Source organism: Zeus faber (genome assembly GCF_960531495.2).
Source record: "Zeus faber genome assembly, chromosome: 3".
NCBI classification, from domain to species: Eukaryota; Metazoa; Chordata; class Actinopteri; order Zeiformes; family Zeidae; genus Zeus; species Zeus faber.
Window position 1 is genome coordinate 25,296,281 of NC_137190.1, and position 21,020 is coordinate 25,317,300.

The 21,020-nt window shown below is 43.3% G+C and overlaps 1 protein-coding gene across 2 annotated transcripts; it reads right to left on the bottom strand.

Annotated features, from left to right (window-relative positions):
* Positions 1 to 1,562: 1,562 nt before the first annotated feature.
* On the bottom strand, positions 1,563 to 20,458 carry nr1h3 (nuclear receptor subfamily 1, group H, member 3). 2 transcript variants are annotated; one of them, XM_079997133.1, is made up of 12 exons: positions 20,320 to 20,458; positions 18,426 to 18,471; positions 17,686 to 17,904; positions 16,385 to 16,467; positions 13,212 to 13,427; positions 8,619 to 8,885; positions 7,607 to 7,812; positions 6,119 to 6,298; positions 4,736 to 4,835; positions 4,235 to 4,348; positions 3,592 to 3,686; positions 1,563 to 1,880 (listed from the first exon to the last, which is right to left on the bottom strand). In XM_079997133.1, exons 4-12 carry the CDS (start codon positions 16,425 to 16,427, stop codon positions 1,734 to 1,736), a joined length of 1,368 nt encoding a protein of 455 aa, XP_079853259.1. In that variant the 5' UTR covers positions 16,428 to 16,467; positions 17,686 to 17,904; positions 18,426 to 18,471; positions 20,320 to 20,458; the 3' UTR covers positions 1,563 to 1,733. The 2 variants fall into 2 exon arrangements, with proteins under 2 accessions (XP_079853259.1, XP_079853260.1); XM_079997134.1 differs by lacking the exon at positions 20,320 to 20,458 and adding an exon at positions 19,183 to 19,280.
* Between the last annotated feature and the right edge of the window lie 562 nt (positions 20,459 to 21,020).

Genomic DNA, 21,020 nt, shown 5'->3' on the forward strand with positions numbered 1-21,020 from the left:
AAAGCAGGTGCCCGGGATATGTCATAATATGTGATTGAATTTAAAAAGGAAAAAAGAAACGGATAAAAATGGTGTTATTTTCTCTTAATTTAGCAGATTACCTTGTATATATTTGCATTCATGTGGTCTCGTGAACAATTAGCATTGTAATTTTAGCTGTAACATGTGACATGTTTTTAAATTAAAAAAAATTGAATGGTAAATCAAAGGAAACAATTACAGTATCAACAATCTACCATCTCAGATTTTGGTCTTACAACTTTCAAGTAACAGCTACCGTTGTTAGTATGTTAATTTCTTGTCTTAGAAATATCTATACCTGAAATTGCCCTAAAACTATCAACGCATTATTTGTACAAATTACAGAAGAAGGGCTAGAAGACGATTCAATGTCAGTCAAAATAATAATTTAGATCCCTCTCTACACAGCTGACTCTACAGACATAAAATAAAGCCTTACAATGAATTGTTCCCCCACAATCTTTTATCACCAATTTTGCAGTTTATAACCACATAGCCGTGCTATCCACGTATCCATTGGAGTGGACTTTGTCCCCCCCCCCCCTTCTCTGTCGTTACCGTTGATCCAGTCTGTCCGTACGGGGGTGTTACGGCGATTTCACTAAAAGGGTTGTTCAACATAACTTTTTGCCGAGTAAGAAGGCGCGTCACAACAAGAAAGTCATCCCTTTTTGCACAGGTTAGAACTTTGAGATATAATTTGAAACCTCCCGAGCACCACCTGTATTACAATGCATACAAGTGCTCTGCATCATGACCTCTCCAGAATAACCTGGCAGGCTAGTAATCTCCAGCCAAACCGTTTTAGATATAAAAAAAAAAAAAAAAAAAAAAAAAAAGAAGAAAAGTGTTTACCAGTCGTATTGTTCCATTGTATGAATAATTTCCATGTGATCACACATGCTTGTGAAAATGAATGTGCCGTTCACATTAAATGTCTCTCGTATAATAAACTTAATTCATTTCATAAAGATCACTTTACCTGAGCAACTCGCACACCTCTCTTCTCCCGTCAGCCAGTAGCTGCTCTATAACAGCACACGACACCAACCAGATGATCTACCACCTTATCAGGAATCTTAGCATCAGAAAATATTGCTTAACAGCATCAGAGGACGGTCTGCTGAGCCCAAATCCTGCATCTCCATCAATCGTTCAGACTCAATATATAAAATAAAGTCTGAATAAAGTCACTACTTCCACTCGTGCAGCAGCTGGAATCCTCTTTTTTTTTTTTTTTTTTTTTTTTTTTTAAATATATATATATATATATATATATATATATATATATATATATAAAATTATTATTATATATTTTTTTTCTATCTTGTGGATCATAACACTGGCTAGTGAGCCGGAATCTGCTCAGTGCCACATCAACACCACAGGAAAAGCGGCGGGCAGAGAGAAGACCAAACTGTTGATACTTCAAACCTCTCGTCAATACAAACACCATCCTGCAGTTTGTAGGAGAGCAAACAGAAGCCCCACCCCCCGCCCCCCCTTCAAAAAAATAATAAAATAAAGAAGTGGATTAATTATCCAAACTTAGAACCAATCCCTGATCGAAAGAGCAGATGAGGAGATCCGCGTCCACTCTGATGCCGTTTTCTTTTTTCTTTTTTTTTTTTTAGAAGCCGTCAAGAGGGTGTCCCAGTGTCCGTCGTGGGCCTGGCGAGGGCCCGCGGAGCGTCCAGCCTGAGCGCCGGCGGTCACTCTTGCACGTCCCAGATCTCAGAGAGCAGCGGGGGAAGCTTCTTGTCCTGGAGACGCAGCGCGAAGACCTGCTCCGAGTGGACGCTGCTGAGCGTCCGCAGGCTCACCAGCTTCATAAGCATGCGCGGGAACATCAGGTGGTCCTGGTGGAGTGCCAAAATGAATGGCACGTTAATTTTCCGCAAGCACATTGTGTGAGCACAATGGCACAGCACATCACGTCAGGTCAATTATTTGGACTTTCTCCACAGGAAAACTCACAAAGCAGGTTATTAACGTAGGTTATGAAATATACACTGATTGAGTGTGTGTAGGCTGCAAGTGGGCTGCTTTACATGAGATACCTTGTTAGGTACCCTGAGATTAATAAATAAATACTACCCCCCCCCCCACTTTCTTTCTCTTTAAACACACATTTAGGTCTGACTTTTTTATTTAACTGTCATGATCAATGTCATTATTGAATACAATTAGAACATAAAATCCAAAGATAAATATAAAATACAATAAAATACATAATTAATAATAAAATACTTTATTCTGACAGTTGTGGACAGGAGACGCAAGAGGGCAACGGAAGAGGAAAAATTAAGGACCAACGCAGAAACAAGTGAAGAAAACAGGGGTCAAGATGATGAAGATAACATTTCTGGGGAGAGGAAAGGTCATTGAATATCGAGTTTTCCTAATGAATATACGGATATCTCCATGAAGAAAATGTAAAATGTAATGTAAAATTATCCTTTTGTCAGGCAGCAAATCCACCTGGAAAGCATTTACAGCGTCATTTTTGTAAATCAGCAAATTTGATAATTACACATGTTAAAAATGCACAGATCCTTTCTTTCCTCACCCTTAGCCGGCAAAAAAGCCTGGGAAACCCTGCTTTGTTGATTATGTACAATATTATGAGATAAGATTACTTTTATTGGCCCCTGAGAGGAAATTACATTCTCCTGTTTATTGCGATCTTACACCTGCTCTTGCTTTGCAAAGACTGGCTGAAAGTAGGAACTGAGGTTATTTTTCCCTGCACTGCTGTGAAACCACAGGAGAGCTGACCTGAAAGGAAGCGGGGGCAAAAGACAAAGTATGTGGCGAAAACATGCAAGGCAATAATTGTTTTATTGTATATCGACTTAGGTTTTTTTTTTTGGTTCATTTTGCTAATTATGTAAAACAAAAAAAAGGGTACGGCTCACTTAATGACGGAGTTGCGTTCCTAGGACCAGGTCGTTAAGTGAATTGGACGATAAGCGAGGACCCGTGTTATTTGACGGTAAGGGGGCGTGGCCATTGTGAACGCTAGTGTAGTGAATACTGACATACTGCAGGAACGAGACTGAGAGTACGGTGATGAGATGAGATGTATACAGTGTATATAGTGTACATAGTAAATATAGTGTGTATATAGTGTATATAGTATACAGTATATAGTGTAGTGTATATAGTATATATTGTATATATAGTGTATATAGAGTATACAGTGTATATAGAGTATACAGTGTATATAGTATATAGTAGATATAGTGTATATCCAGTGTATACTACATAGTGTATATTGCGTATATAGGGTGATGCTTGATGAGATGTTTGACGTTGAGACGTAGCAGTATTGTACACAGCGTACAATACAGACTGGTCAGAGAGCTGGTGGTAAGTCTGAACGGTGGTTAAACAGGTAGGTTGTTAAGTGAGGAGTACCTGTATCATAAAATCGTCATAACATCATCCAACACATGTCTGGGACTAGATTGCTGTCAATAGTACAAGAGTACAATTTTGTAATAGTCATTGGTATTCACTCCAGTCTCCACACAGGGCAGTCTTGTTGGTAAACTGCAGCGTACTTACATTTGGTCTTTTGATCATGATGTAAGAACGAAGTGCATCTACATAGGGTTGCTGAAGCCGCTCCACCAGGTCATGGTCCTGCACATTCGGACGATCTGAAACATTTGTATCGGACAATTCCCAATTTATTAAGTGTTCTCTTTTTTAAAATACTTCATAAAAGACAGATAATAACAGACAACTGGGAAGGCGTATCCACCTATCTAAAGAAGTCAAGTCAGGGGGGGGTGGGGGGGGGTGCACAGCGTTGCGGAGCTTAATGCGCAATTTGCACCTCTGTCTCCCTCTCCCTCTGCATTTTTCCCCATGGGCACTAATTAATTTCTTCATTTGTATATTTCTGTAATTTGGTATTCCACATGCACCGATTCTTCTACCTTGCAGGCATGCCTTGCTCTGCCTGCGCCAGGACCACCGGGCAAAGCAGGCACGCTCAAAAAAAAAAAAAAAAAATCACCTGCGCTGCTACAACTCCATCCAAGGGGAAACACTGTCATTACTGTGATAAAGTCATAAACTACAGTAATATGGGCCAAAAAATGCTGGCTCAGAAATCCCTTCATGGGGCTTTCAGAGCACTCTGTTGGCCCACTGAAGCTATACGGTTAAGGATAAGAATGACAACTTGGCTTAATCTTCCGACCTGCAGAGAAGATGTTGATGGCGATGAGCAGGGCGTATTCAGCCTCATCCAGGTGCAGGTCGTTCATTCCCTTGGAGAACTCGAAGATGGGGTTGATGAACTCCAACTGAAGCCCTGTAGTGGCAAGAGGCGAGAAACAAAAGGTTCAAAACAAGCCAGTGAGTGCAATACAGTGTTATGTTTGCCCTGCAGGGTTTAAATGAACAATTGCGGTATGGAATTCAAACTCAGGTTGAATAGGATTGTCTTCCTTTTTTGGTCTTATATTTCACTGCAGCTTAGCAAACATTCCCATTTAAGCCTCCTAGGAGGTACCCGACAGGCCTGTCAGTGCTGCAAATGAAGACTGGTTTCTCACAAATGTAATCTTTCCTTAAAGCTACGCAGAACCTCTCGGGGAACTCAAGGGAGCACGTATGCCCTCCCCCAAAGCCAGAGAAAGACTGATCCTTAACAAGGTACTTTAATAAAGCTGGAACAGGTAGGAATGAGGCAGCGGACCTGCTTTAGCGAAGTCCTCCTTGTTGTAACTGAAGTCCTTTAGGAACGTGATGCTCTCGATGGCCGGGTTGTACCGACGAGATGTCTCCAGCAGCATAATCTGTGGAAGCCAATCACATCTTAGCGCAATATTTCCTGAATCACCCCCCACCCAGGGATTAATTAAGTGTAATCTTATCTTGTGTCAGGGTTTCCTACGGGATTCTCCTTGAGGGTGCACACTCGGATAACAGAGCTTATCTGATGCTGCACGATCAGGAGCAGAGCACGACGCATCGTGATATTAATTCGCTGTACAGAATTGTTAACAAACTATAGAGACAGGACAATGGGTTGAACAGCCTCGATTACAAATGACAAACTCAAATCTGTGCTTCACAGTAGAAGTGGAAGTCGATAGCATCGTAGTATTGGGCAGAATAAATAATTGGTTTTATCGACAAATATCCGGTTTGCATGCAATAAAGTTCACTCAAGGCCTATGCAATTGTTACCAGCCCATTGTAGTCACTTGACGTTCGCAGGTTATATTTGCTTAAATGGCTAAAGTTTCATTTGAAAGACTCCATATTTTATAAACATGTGATGTACATTCAACCGTACCATGTGATGGGTAGACAGTTTCTGCGCTCTGCGTACAGCTGCCACTTCACAACAACCTACTTTTGAAATGCCCAGAAAAATATGCAGTAGCTTCCAGTTCATATTATCTAAACCGTTTTGTGTGTTTGACCCTTTCTAAATGTTTTTCCAAAATTGTTGTGATACGTCTACGCTGCTTTGCGAAACAAAATTCCGATACCTTATGGGGACAATCAAGGTTTGATTGACAGATTAAATGGTGAAAAATAGAAGTTCACAGCATGTCTTTAGTAGTGCCCGCTGAAGGTCGAGGAGTCAAATCATCAATCTGAAACCCGTAAGTCGACTGAGATTCTTCAAGTGTAGCAGTCGTTTTTTTGGTTTTTGTTTTTTTCTATTACAATAAGAGAATACAACAGACAGAAGGTTACAAAACGCACAGCGATGAAATGTTTAGTTCCATAAGGAGACATAAAATAAAATGAAAACGCACTGTTCTGCTGCGCCGATCGTGGGCACCCCATCGGTGGCGCACGTATTGTCTGTATAGTCAGAGAGGGAGACAGGTGCGCAAAATGTGCCTGATTGCTGCTTGTCCGCGCCCCGCCTCGGGACGCTGCCCTAGGCGGCCGCCTATCTTGCCCGGCCCGACTGGCGGCGAATAGTCGAATATTCACATTAAACAGCAAAATCAGACATTCTGAGTCGGGTACAATTCCAGTGAGCTGAAGAAAACAAAAATAAAAACCACAGCAAGAAAACAAAGAAATAAATCACATCCTGCGGCAGGATTTGTCTGACCTCGATGGTGGAGGTCTTCAGCAGAGCAATCTGGTCCTCTCGGGTGAGCTCCAGGAAGCCGGGGAGCTGCTTGGCGAAGTCGACGATCTCTTGCACCGACATGATGGCCAGCTCAGTGAAGTGGGCGAAGCGCTGCTGTCGCACTTCTCTGTTCTGCGGGTCCTGACTCTGTGGCCATGGCTGGTGGGGAACACACATAAGTACACACATCTCCAAAATATGAAATCATATCGAAGAAAAAATAGTAATAATAAAAAGATGAAAACCAGCAGCCTCCAGGATGAACAAATCGAAATGGATATATATGTAAACATAAAATGGAATTATATGTCACACAGCTCTTCTCCAGCAATGCACCCTCAGACCCAAAGTCAGTGATTCAACAATTCCAATTCCAATGCAATGAAATCAAAGTCAAGACCTCTTCCAGAACTACATACAACTCTATATGGACTACGGTCGGTACTTTGAGTAGCATGGCTCTAAATAACAGAGCCCACAGCATTCATTTAACAAAATGGATGTTAATTGTGATATTCGACTAATATCAAGAGATATTTTTAGAATGCGATCAACGCGATTCAGCACTTTGGCAAGAAAGAGAAACCGATGCAGTAAAAAAATAAATAATAAAAAATGACTGTGGCAGACAAGGAGGCGTGGTTAGGCCGGGGTCAGAGTTTTACAGCACGGGCTTCCTTCCCGCAACGGCGCTGCCGTTCTGACTCGGCCCGATCGGCCCAGTGGTGCCGATCGGTCCGAGTCGGCTTGGAGAGTCTCCTGACGTGTCGTTTGTCTTGCAGTGATGATCGCGCGGCGCAGGCGCACCAGAGCCTGCGGACCGCACCGCACGGACACCGACGCACACTGAGCGATCGGAGTTGTATTATATGTTCACGTTTGGCCCGCGAGCCGTGCTGTTGTTGTTTTATTGTAATAAAAACCGAGCCCTGCCAGGAAGTCTCCAGCTCCCGCCCTGAACCTGTGTTTGTGGACGGAGCTTTCCAAAAAGACCAATTGAACAAGCCACATATAACAATGGATATAAAGAGGGTATTTTTTGGGAGAACAACGACACACATCAATTACATACAAAAAAAAAAAAAGAAAAGAAACCCATTACATTTAGATTGTACAGGTTTTTGATTTGTATCATTTTCCATAACCTTAGCAGACCTGTTCTGTTTCTGGCTTTTCTTTCTTTTTTTTTTTTTTTCCTTGGAAAGTTTAAAAAGTAATATTTGTGATTATAAATGACAGTCTTGCATTTCCCAAATCGTTTTGGGCAAAGCTGCAGGGAATGAGTAAAGAGAGAGGAGATCCGTGTATGTGACATGACAGAGTCGAGCATCCTCACTGTACTGCAGCTTTTAAAATGTTAACAACCACATATTGAACACAACCAAACATAGTTCTTGCTTCTTGACGTCATATTACACTCTAAATTGACCACAAACCTAATGGCAAAACTGTTTACATTTCACTCACCGTGACTTTGGGCCGGTCGATGAAGGACCTCTTGTTGCACTGCTTCTGCATGGACACCAGCTTCTCGATCATGTCCTGCTGCCCCGGGGCCAGCATCAACACCTCCTGTGACGGGGTGGGGGTCACCACCGCGGACGTGCGCGCCGTCTCGTCCTCGTGCTGCTTCTTCATCTTCTTCAGTCTGATCTGCTCCTCGGAGAGCACGCCTGCGGAGGAGGAACCGTCAAGATCACCTTCAGACTGTCCGTGTTTAATGTTGTTTTGTTTTATCCAGTGAAGACCAAACATCAAAATGCAATCCTACTCTTACGGGGTTCATCCCCTTGGGAATACGTCCCAATATAATGACTCATTTGCTGATATTAAAGCTGCATTAAGTAAAATTCAAGTAAATGACAATTAATGTCACCATCAATTTTGCCCCCCTCAAACCCTCTTCCAAGAAACAATTTTTTTGTCTACCTGGGTGGCCAAGAAGTAACAGAAAGCACAGGGTGGCCAAGAACGAATCATTTGGGAAACAGGCAGGCGTAATAACCAGTCACACCTATCGAGGGGGTACGACAACACACAAGCATTGCTGTGTTGGCCTTAAAACTATGTTTTTTCCTAGGACTGTCTTCGCCAGCCCCTTGTTTACTGACGCACAGATTCTCTGTCGCCATTTTGAGCGAAATATGTAGCTATACCATCGCGTTCTGAGCCGCTTTGTTTTATAGCAGGGGAGAAAAGCCCTTTAGCTCTGACCGAACCGTAAAAAGTAAAACAGACAAGCAGTAGATTGAAGAGATGACGCTCAGGCCGGTCTCAGGACATTACAGGGAGTCTTTATCATTCTGTTTCATTCTGATTCAACAAGGTCATGTGATGACGAGCAGAGGCTAAAGGCATGTGCAACTACGGTAGTTCAGCTTCCCGAGGCACTACAGACGGGTAGAGCAACCCTTGTTCTGGTGCAACCACGTTTACAGGCCGTACAACTCCAGACCCCGCCGATCCTCGCTCTACTCACACTGCTCCAGCATGCCTGCCTCGCGGCACTTGCGCAGCCGGCACTGCTGGCACTTGCGCCTCATGTACATGTCCATCTCGCAGCGGCCGTTGTTCTTGCAGGAGTACTGCGCTCCCTTGATGACGCTGCGGCGGAAGAAGCCCTTGCAGCCCTCGCAGCTCAGCACGTTGTAGTGGAAGCCGGACGCCTTGTCGCCGCACACGCTGCACACCTCGTTGCCCAGCATCTTGGGCGCGGGGCCCTTCTTCCGCTTCACAGGCTGGCCGTCTGCAACCACACGAGACCTTTAAGGTTCATTTGATAGATGTGGCAATTCTCCATACCATGGTTAAAATACTTCAGTATCTGCTCCTTTGTGTTGAAACTTTGTAAATAAGCAATACAAACCTAAAACAGCCACTTTTAATCATTGAGCTGCAAACAGCTATTGACAGCTGCAAGGCTCCAGACTAACTTCCACTAGTAGCACCGGTGCTCCCTTCTGAAAATTTTAGGCGCACCAGCACAAAATTTAGGAGCACCACTGAAATCGGCATGCAACATAGCACGTTAGTATGCGTTACTGATAAATGCTTTGGTAATAAATGGAAAATTTACAGAAATAATGTGCGGATTTATTTTAAAGGAAAAGGTCACAAAGTGAAGTAGTGCTACAACAGAAAAAAATAATTACGCTAAATAGTGCTTTTTTTAAGATTAACTGGACAAGCTTCAGCTCGACAAAGCAACAGCCAACAAACGCGCAGATGGAGGCTGTGAAATGTCTTTTCTGCATCACCACCCCCCCCATCAAGGCTTGTCCTTCCTCGGGAGGCAGGCCAGGAACAGTGGGCAGCTCACAGCACCCGGGGACCAACTTCAACGTCAATCGCTGGTCAGACGATGTTTCTTGTGCATGTTTTTAGTGAGGGTTCTTTTATGTTATATGGAGGAAACCTCATGTGAGCACGGGGAGAACATGCAAACTCCACACAGAAAGGCCCCTAACGGGGCGTTAACCCTCCGGAGTGCGGTGCCAACAGTGCCCCAGGCAGAATTGAACCCAGGACCTTCTTACTGTGAGGCAGCAGTGCAATGCACTGTGACACAAACATAGACACCAACTAATAAATTAACAAATGTAAACCTAAGGTATGTGGTCACATAACTGTCATTAAGAACCACGACGAGAGCGCCCACACACACACACACACACACACACACACACACACACACACACACACACACACACACACACACACACACACACACACACACACACACACACACACACACACACACACACACACACACACACACACACACACACACACACACACACACACACGAAAAGAAATGCAGTGTTCAGCAGAAATGTATTTTTTTTTTTTATAAAAATGCTGAAAATTGTTGTAAGAGAGTGACAAAGTGTCCCCACACTCAGTGTGTTTCCTTTGTTATATTCAATAAGGAAATTAAGTAAAATCCAATCTGGTGTGGACCAAGGGGGCAGGGCCAAGCCGCCGCCGCAGACAGGCGGTGCAGTCTCCCATCCCGGGGCCACTCAGCTGCTGATCCCCAAAACAGGAAGGTATCATTGTGTGTGTCCCCCGCAGTAGAATGGCCGTGCAGGCGAGTCAGCCTCAGAGACGATCCGACACGGCGAGCCCGGAGTTTCTTTTTCGGCCAACGAGCCACCTTTTGTTTTGAAAGACTTGTTAATAAAACACGGCAGCTGGCGCTGACTCGCCTCCGCCTGCCTCCACTTCCTCATTCCCTGGCCCTGGGCCAGAACGATGGTTTACAAGTGGCACCTGAGCAGGCCGCCTGAAGATGCCCTGGAACCACCGGAGGCTCCAGGGCGTCTTCGGGCGGCCCTTCTGTGTCCCTTCCCCCGTGCCGGAGAGTCGCTGCTCAGGAGCCAGTGTGGCAGATTTGCCACCAAACGCCACCCAAGTGGTGTTTTCAGGGACCTCCGACACAAAGAGACACAGACGACAGGGGGTTGATAACACCAGTTTATTGTAGTGATGAGGAAAGGTGGAACAAGCCAGGAGCAGATGGACCATGTCATGACAAAGGGCTCCCATCCTGAAGGAGTGTGTGGACGGGGTTTTTAAACCCGATGCTCGTTAGCCCAACCATCGAGCATCAGGTGTGGCTGCTCAAGCCACCCCATCCACCACACAATCCATCTATCAAAACTAAACAAAATAAAAAAACTGTTTGTTTGGAGGAACAGGGGACAGGGACACGATCACTCCATCTTGTAAAAAAAACAAAACAACACCAGTTATTTTACAAACCAGCCCAAATTATTTCACAAACCAGCCCAAAGCTATTTTTCCAACCCGATGTGATCAAAAATAACCCAATTGGGTGGAAAACCGCCCAATCTGGCAACACTGAATGTGGCCCGGAACGGAGCACGGGGTCTCACGGGGGGGGCAGCGTTGGCTTTAAAGTAAGGTTACTTATTACTTTGCAGCATCGTATGGAACATAGTTGGCTACAGCATCAAATGAGAGAAAAAAAAAAAAACAACAACTTGTATTGAAGGACAGGAAGTCATTGCATCATTAAATTCTATTTGTTAATAAGTTATTTGCACAAAAAAAAACTAACGAGAACACACACACACACACATTCACATTTAAAACCATAGGAGGTTTTGAAGGAGAAGACACTGCTGCTGTACTGATATTTTGAGGTGGCAAGTTCCACAATGCAGAGCCACGTGTGTGGGACGGAGGGTGCTCCAGTGTCAGGAGCTCAGAGTGTGTGTGGGAGTGTTTGGGTGGAGGGGGAGGAAGGTTTGATGTAACGTCAACATGAACCAAACTGGCTCACACTCGCTTTGATCCAAAATAAAATAAGTGGGGGGCCGGCTAAATTCGACGATTGCCTTTCGTTTTGGGAAAACGCTCGACGTAGGGCTGTGACGGTATGAATGGTTTCTTTCTGCGGTGAAAAGCAAGGTGTAACCGCGCTACAGCGGTGCACTGACTGCCGACGAAGGGGGAGCACTTTTTGCTTTTTCAGCGTGCATCACAATAACAGGATGAAACAAGATAGAAACTTAGAAAAATGCACAGGGATAACATTTCAATGACAAATTTAAGAAAAGGGGAATCATGGATATCATAAATATTTTTACATGTGTACGAATATCCATGCCCGCCAATCAGAGGCCCATTCATATTCCCATTGAACAGCTGTATCCGGTTCGACTGACAAAATTCTGAGTCGGGTACAGCCCTAGAAATAACTATTAATAATAATAATAATAATAATAAAAATAATAATAATAGGACACACAAAATAAACCTTTAATAGACTGTCCCTCCCCCTCACGTGCGGTGCACCAACCTGAAGTGACTCAGCAGAGCAACTGAAAAGTTTCCCCAAAATTCCTTGAACATAGGATGGAGGACAGTCAATGATGATGATAACTTAACTATGATTACAGTGTTAATCCTATAATTTTCACCAGCAAAAAAATTATAGTTTATATTATTTGCTCTGATGACGATAATGAGCTCAACACACAATACACTTGTACACACGGTTGAAACGCGCTGGTGCACTGGTTCATCTCTGCTGACACGGACTTGGCACCGTTACCGGGAATATCTCTCTCTAATGTGCGTTCACTGTGCAACAAACTGGATGAACTTTATTGCTCATCACATGGGAACTGACTGAATGTTAGCCAAAACAATTAGAATCAATTATTTCTTTATATTAAAAAAAAATACACAATCGAATGGTAATTTCAGCATTCGAATAGGGTTGTTTTTTTATATTCAATATCTATTTGAATTCCGTTCCTGCAGCCCTACAACACAGCTGAATGGCTGCTGTGCAGTGACGGTTGCCCCAACTCCACCTGCCAGCTCCTATTCGGGCATCGTGCCTTACAGGTTAATTATTTGCCGAGTTGAATTCTCGAGGAGGCAGAGCATAAAATTAGCAAAATAAAACTGCAGGTTCATGGCCCAGGGAAGGCTACGGAGTGGAATTTGGATCGGCGACGTTAAGTCCGATACCCGAGCAGCGAATGACGTCAGTATAGACACCCGATAGCGATATTGGATCGGACCCATCTCTAGTCACAGCCCTAGTTCGGCAGCTCAGTTTCCAGAGCGGATTTCGAAGCGCCGACGGTCACCTCTCGCTTGGCAGTGTGGAAGGCAAAGCCGAAAAACTAACACCTTCACTTTGTCTGAACTTTGGCTCCCTCTTCCTGCTGAAGTAGCAGTTTTGGTGACGTGGCTTGAAAGAACACGTCGCTTCAACAATGACAATGCAAAACAAACAACATTCATTGTATTTGTGAAAAATAAGAGTTTCTAAGAAACTTACTTTTCATTTTCTATGTTGAGTTCAGCTCCGGGCGATTGCGCCACAATATTTATTTGTCGAGTATACTCTTTCGATATATTTGTTCGGCCTTAACGTTGAAATTTGGGTCAATTTAGGTTGTGATATGTGGGGATGACACACACACACACACACACACACACACACACACACACACACACACACACACACACACACACACACACACACACACACACACACACACACACACACACACACACACACACACACCTGGATTAGCGGGCGTGTCCGACAGGTCCAGCTTGATGTCGGTTTCGACCGGCAGAGGGCTGCTCATCTTGGTCAGCGGGGCGGTGTCGTGCGATGGGGCGGAGAAGTAGCCGGGCTGGTGGAGGTCCTTAGGCTTCACTCGGCTGCTTTGCCGGCTCTTCTCCGCCATGCAGTCCAGCTGCAGCTCCGAGGAGCCGCCAAACACCTTTCTCTCACCTGAGAGACGCAGCACGAGGCCATTCAGACTTTAAAAACATCTCCGTGTATTCAGATTACTTCCGCATCCTCTCTCGATGATAAAGGCGAGAATTCATGTGTGTATATGACCGAAATATTAAAATCATGAAATCACTTCTTTAAATGTGCAGACTTTCAATTGTCTTCCATGATGCACTCAAGTGATTCAACTGATCCAATTTTAGGACCAACACGATTCAAAGTGCTTCAAGAAATACTGCAGTTTCGGGGGAAATTTGCCTTTTGTCTATCGTACCCAGATTGAGATGAGAAGGCCAATACCAGATTTAAAGCCTGTGTGATGAACTGAGATAGAGGCTGCATCCTAACTGTGCTAGCGCAGTCCATGGCCGCAGGGGGGAAATCAACTAGCCTTGCTAAATGATCAAAATAAATCTTCCAGCATCTAAAAAAGCAGAGTTATTTTAAGTGATACCTCTTGCATCCTTATGACAAGCACAAAACTACAAACATAAAAACAAGATCTTTTTCTATTTGAAATGCTGCCAGATTAATTACTATTTTTGGTGATCCATCCGCTGAGCGCAGTGATTATCAGCTGTGAAGGGCCACTTCATTCGAGTAGGGGGTTGCCGGGTATGAAACTGCAACGCGATGTGCCACAACATTACCATCAACAAAACTCAGATTGAACTGACAACCCTACAGCGCCAACACATTGAGTTTCACAGCTTCACAACTGGTAATCACAGATGGATAAATGGTCATGCCTCAAATAATTCAGAATGCAGCAGCATTTAAAACAACTATGATGTGGTTTTTATTTTTACTCATCATGAAGATGCAACATGTACATGCATTGCTGAAAGGGGTATTTACATCTACAGTATCTACAGTATTGTGCAAAACTCACTTTTTCAGTGCTTGTGCACATACATTTGGATCTCTGATGGGCCTACTAACACACAAACTGTGAAAAAAAAGACAACTCAGTCAGTTTTTTGTGAGCTGTCCATTTCAGAAAACATGTCCTAAAACGAGCCTGCCCTCCTACACGCCATCTGAGTAATAAACGTCACTTCAGAAGAATTAGAACCAACCCCCCCCCCCCCTATCTGAGTAACTCCACCCACGCCTAGAGCTGGACCAGGCCCGCTAGCATCGAAGCTAAGTGCTAATCAGGGAAAGTGTTCTGTTGGCTGCAGAGACCAGCACAAATCTTTTAAAAGAAAGAGGAATTGATACCATCTGTCGGTGAGGAAACTGCAGACGAGGGAAATGTAAGTAATTAAAAAAATGATTCTGTATACTAGTGTGTGTTTCTTTCTGTGTGTGTGTGTGTGTGTGTGTGTGTGTGTGTGTCCACGTTTCAATGGAGATTTATTGTTATTATTATATATATATATATATATATATATATATATATATATATATATATTATTTATTTTTTTTTTTATTTTTTTTTTTTTATGTGTGAATCGTCCTCGTCCGGACACAGATGCGAACCGGCTCTTCATCTGCCCCAATTGCGTGACCAGTCTTCAAATAAAACGACTCAAAACAGTGTGGGGTTTTTTTGTTGTTTTATTTGGAGGAACTGGGACAGGGAATGGAGGAACAGGGCTCTGTAGAGATGGGTATCTTTAAAATTTTAACGGTACTACTACTCTTACTGATTCTGCTTATCGATCCGGTACTTTAACTGCACTATTATCAGTTCTTTTTTTTTTTTACAGAATTAACATGGCTTTATTTTGTGGGCATTACATATGGAGAGGGGGCGGTAGGGACGCAATCTGTGCCCTTGTCTCCTCGTGTGTGTGTGTGAGAGCGAGGCAGAGGGAGTCAGCCACGCCTCCCTCGCACATATCTCCATATCTCCAGTGATGGAGCAGGAGAGAGGGAAAGAGAGAGAGGGAGAGAGAGAGAGAGAGAGGAAGGAGGTCTCTTCTGATGATTGCAAAAATGCTTCTTAGACGAATATCTTAATGTTATTGCAAGTTAGAAATGGGTTGTATAGCCTAAATAAATTGAAAATCCTTTTTCTTCATTTCTCTAATACTGTGAACAGTCCCGTAACATCGGGGGGCCCGTTTAATACCAAGTCTCGGGATTCCTCTGAGTCCCCCCGCCACCGACTGAATAGTCCAATATTCGCATTGAACAGCTGAATCCGATTCGACGGAGTCAGGTACAGCCATAAACAGATGTATTTATTTTATTGTCCGACGTTTCCATAAATGAACGAAACAAAAAAGCCCCAAGCCCCGATATCCAGCGCTGCTCTGGACAACGCGGCGAAAGACGGGACCAACTTTTAGATGAGGAACCTTGTAGATCTAATATGAACGAAGATTCAGCAACTGGAATCATTATTTCTCACCTCAGATTGGTTCAGAAACAGATTTTGGTGGAACTGAAAAGGTGAAATCAGTGAATGTTTACCGAATAAATAAAACAGAGCCTGGAGTAAATCTCAACCCCCTTTGGCTCACAGAACTCGAGGCCTCGGGAGGGTGGTTCCACCCACTGAAACAAACCATTTTCAAACAGGGTGGATTGGACAAATGTTAGAATGGCTCCAATGCATAATCTGAGTGGTATTTTGCATGCATGACGGCGAAGCCAAAGAAAGCAACGGTGCTGGAGTACCACAAAAGTCTGTTCGTTTGTTCTCCGTCTTTAGATGTGTTCTCCTCAAAGACAGCAGTTATGTGCGTGCGGACTGAAAATCTGCAAACCTCAGTCGCTGAATGTATGCTGCTCAAACTTTTGACTGTCTTTCACAATTTGAAAAAAACAAAAATGTTTTAAATTAAATAAAAATAAGAAAAAAAATAAAAAATAAAATCACGTAATGTGGCCCCAGCTTTAGATGGACAAAAAGCACAGTGCAAAATGCCTTAAATGCTATCTTTGTCAAATCTTGCAAAATAAGAAGAGTAAAGAAGAGTAGAAGAGACCGTCCAACATACCATGACCAACATCTGAGATATCAGTCGCAGACAGTGTGGACATCTTCTTCAGAGAAGCTTGTCATTCCGAAACCAACATGCACCTGCACCGCACAAACATAAACAATAATTATACAAACAATATGAGAGCCAAAACCGAGAGCCGCATGAGCAACAGAACGGCAACAGGTTCATTTCTAATATGATGAAATAATTACTGAATTTAAAAAGGAAATAAATTGGCAATATCATGTTATTAAAACACAAAAAGTTAAACACAGAGATATTGCCTGATTTTCCAGCCTGGGGATTAATGACGCGGTATCTTATCTTATATTCCCTTTGTAACAGCCCATTTGTCAAAATTTTACACCGCACATAAATAAAGCTACAATCATCTGCAATCTTATTTCACTTCGGAACCACTTTCTACGACAATAAATGAGCAAAAGAAGATACGTGATTTTTTTTTTCTGCGTGTAAATGCATTATTGACAAAGAGAGACTTCTTGTTTGATAAGTCTTGTGGTTTTGAAACCTTGGGGTACTTTGTTTCACCGAAAGCCACTAAGCGGAAAACCAACAAGCTTAAAAAGCAGAAATGAGAATTGGTCATGTGTCATACATGCCTCTATTTCTGGAAATTGTTTTTTTCTGGATGCCACAGCAGGACTCTGCTCTACTTTCCGTCTAGCTTGGAATAACAAAAACAATTGAATCCTGTGGAAAAATATGTAATTATCTTAAAATATGATCGCATCTAAGGATGCAGCGGACATAATCATCTTTCAAATGAGCATAAGCCATCTATAACAGGCCACTTGTGATTTAATGTTTAATTGCGCTTGTGAATACTGGGTACAAAAGACACATGTATGAAGCATAAGTAGGTTTATATTTGTCTTTTTCTAACATCCACCATGTCTTCATGTCATGTTATCCATTTATTTATTTTTCATGCAATACCTTTGCTGTATAAATGTCTGTCAATTTGTGGGGGTGAAGTTATTTCCATGCACGTGTGGGTGAGGCGGCCTGTATTAATGTGTTATGAACAATTTTTTGGGCTAAAATGGTATTCAGTCACACATTGTTTAAAGAAAGACCTGACTTAAACACTTAAAAAAACAATCCCAATATAACTACGGTATCAAAACTTGCCAACAAATGCTGATTGAGTAATGGAAGTGTGCCAACATGAGAGGACTGGAAAAAAATAACCCAAATATTGATATAGTGCTCCATTTAGCTCACATTAACACAGTTTAGCACCAGGAGGAAGATTCTATACAGTTTCAGGCTGGAAATGGGGTTGAGCTTACCTCTGAAGTTGATGTCTTATAATAGTCTGTCCATCCTCTCTGCGCCAGTCCAAAACCCCAGCTTGTCAAATATCCCTGTGTGGGCCGAAGCCTTGAAGATGCCGAGGTGGAGAAACACAAAAACCTCCCTCACTTTTCTGTCCCCCAGATGGAACAACAATGACTGGGTGTCTTTACGAGAGCAGGAAAGTATGATGAGCAATCCCTTTCTACAATGCCCTGTGGGAAACAAGAGGAGAAAACGGAAGAGAGAGAGGGAGAGAGAAGGGATGAAGGGAGGGAAGGAGGTTGAAAAAGGGAACAGAAGAGGTTACTATCGGTCGTTCGTATGGCTCTAAAATCCCCACAGGGAGATGGTGCTCCGACCTTTTTCCTGTTTGAGTATCTAAGCAGCCATTTTTTTATGCAAACAACCTTCCACATTGAGGGAGAACCCCGTCTTCACCACAAATCTCTCCATCGAATCACCGCCATTGTCTAAGTTGACCATTGAAATAGGCTGTTTCACTGTGAAACAGTTATATTATAAAGGCCTGATATCCAAAATCAGAGGAATAATAAGCCTATATTATCACAGACCATTGCAAAGAAACCAAAGAGATAACTTCATTTATCAGCGGCTTACTGGGCAAATTCAACATATTTTGATTTGGAAAAGTCCTGCTACACATGCAACCTTACGTAACCCAACATGCTTTCTGTCCAAGTCCAATGTTCATCTTATCTTATCAGTCAGTTACCTCTGTATGGACTAGTTCCTGGGGTGGTGGATATATCATGACAGTGCTGGAAAAAAAAAAAAAGTTTGAAATTGTTACTTGATTTTCTTGGTGAGATCAAGAAATGGAATTATGAGTTGAAATCATTAAAGGTGAATGTAAGAAAGAAGATGTTTCCCCCCAAATTAAAGATTTGACCAAAGGGCACAAAAATCCTTGTCGCGTTCGTAGAATATTGGCACAAAAGGTCTAGATCACCTTCCAATATCCATAGCTGGGCAGAAAATGTAGACGGAATGTGAATTTTCTCTTCTATAAAAGACAATTAAGTTCACACATCAATGTCAGACTTCCATGAAAAACTACTTGACTGATTAATCATTTTATTTCCACTACTAGGTAATTTCACTCCAGATAATAATGAATTATTATCATGACATTTAATTGTGGCATGTCGGACCCTGTATCGCAAAGTGAATTATTATTATTCATACTCATATCATTGAATATGATATTGGCAGCAGACTAGTCCTATACAGAAACAAAATACCTAACAAGTGTCACCATTATAGCCATGATCCACATGAGGTACGCAGACCTTCTACTAAAATAAAAGTACGAACACATTGACACAATATTACCCCAGTAGTAATTTTAAATAAAATGTACTCTTAAAATACTGAAATGTGGTAGTTATTAAAAGTATTAAAAGTGTGTGTAATATCAAGAGGGCCGATAGGAGAGCGCTTATAATACCGCAGGGAGTAAAGTACTATACCTTTTATGCAGATCCTGGTTGGAATTTACATTAATATAGTATAGGTTCATCATAGTCACAAGGATATGGATCAAGTGAAACCCTGAGGAGCAATCCTAAACCATCAGTTTGATAGATTCAGTCCCTGATTCTGACAAATATAAATCATGATTTGTTTTACGTTCAGTATCATGGCTGGGTTGGGAATGTAGTCGATTTTAAAAAGTATATATAAATATATATGCTTTGACGTGTCATGGAATACAAGTCGAAACGTCTCCTTCCAGCTCAACACCGGCTCTGTTGGCAATAACAGAGATGCCTCCCAAATGAGGTGAAATATATAAGAATATCTGTAGTAAGCTTGATCGGTCGGTGGGAACGGGACGACGGGCAGAATCTCAGAATATCTGCGGATGCGAATCCCCCACACTCAGCATCAACATTTTGACAACACAACAAGAAAGTGCTTCCAGTCGTGATTGCGACAATTCTGTACGCACGCGCGCACGCGCGCGCGCGCGCACACACACACACACACACACACACACCGTGTCCAGTGTCGAAAGATGTTCCGATGTTGCGCTCGGAACGTGTTCACACCTACAGATACGGGGCGGCGATCGGCAGATCCTCTCGGCTTTGACGGGATGAGAACTCTCAGTCCCAAAGCACCAGGGAGGACGCCGGGTTGCCTTGCGTTCACCTCGCCGGGGGACGGGGAATGTTGCCACCGCTTCGCAACAACACCGCCAACTCGCGTATTAAAGTCGGTTCAGCGGGAATCCAGGAGTGCTGCCATTTTACGCATTCCCACCATCATGTCGAGTTCGCAGGTTGACCTATAGCTGTTTACGTTAGCCTAGTTAGTTATATCGCTATGTAACCGGAGTCAGCGGCGAAGTATTTGTGGTAAATATAAAGTTATTGGTCAGGCTAGCGGACACATTTACACTAACCAAGGCCTTTAAGGGTGTAAGATTGCCTGCTAGGCCAGTATAAGGCTCGCTGGTTTTCAGCAGAGCTGTGTGTGAACTGAGACCCAGACATCGATAAGTAGTTGAAGCAGGCTAGCTAACTCCCTGCTACACACACACACACACAATATAAATGTTACAACACGACTGGAGCTTAGAAAACACGTCTACGAGTACTTGCCGAGTATGTCCGCGTTCCCGGCCTCACATTCCGACTGGTGAGTTCACTGTCGTCCCCCGCCAGTCGCTTCGATCGTGGCCACGACTAGTAGTAGTAGTAGTAAGTACGAAGTTAGCACGTTAGCATGCTGGCTAACGTGACTTAAACCGGAAGTGGGGTCATGTGACTTAAACCGGAAGTAGGGTTTGCACGCCCGCTCTGGAGGGAGGAGAGGAGGACAGAGGAGAGAGGAGAGAGGAGGGAGGAGGGAGGAGGGAGGAGAGAGGAGAGAGGAGAGAGGAGGGAGGAGGGAGGAGAGAGGAGAGAGGAGAGAGGAGAGAGGAGAGAGGAGGGAGGAGGGAGGAGGGAGGAGGGAGGAGAGAGGAGGGAGGAGGGAGGAGGGAGGAGAGAGGAGAGAGGAGAGAGGAGGGAGGAGGGAGGAGAGAGGACAGAGAGTTCTGCTTCCGTCCTTCACTTTCGCTCTTTTTTTTGTTTGTTTGTTTTTTTGTTTTTAATTCCCGCATTCTTCCATCAAATGCCGTTCCAAAACGTGGCCCGCGCCTCATTGTCTGCTGGTGCAAAGTGTCGAGCCTTCAGCCGGCTACCGCCCCGCTCACAAACGCTTCAAGCGATGCATTTTAATAATGCAATAATCAACTATTCAACAATATTCATCTTTTTTTTAAATTAATATTATTATTATGAATTCGTTCATTTGAATT

Excerpts from the sequence above, each read along its gene's own strand:
- nr1h3 (XM_079997133.1), bottom strand. The coding sequence starts at position 16,427 with ATGTCCACACTGTCTGCGACTGATATCTCAGATGTTGGTCATG. Across the intron at positions 4,836-6,118 it reads TGAAGACCTCCACCATCGAG|ATTATGCTGCTGGAGACATC; the intron begins GTCAGACAAATC and ends TGGCTTCCACAG. Across the intron at positions 1,881-3,591 it reads TCATGATCAAAAGACCAAAT|GACCACCTGATGTTCCCGCG; the intron begins GTAAGTACGCTG and ends GCACTCCACCAG.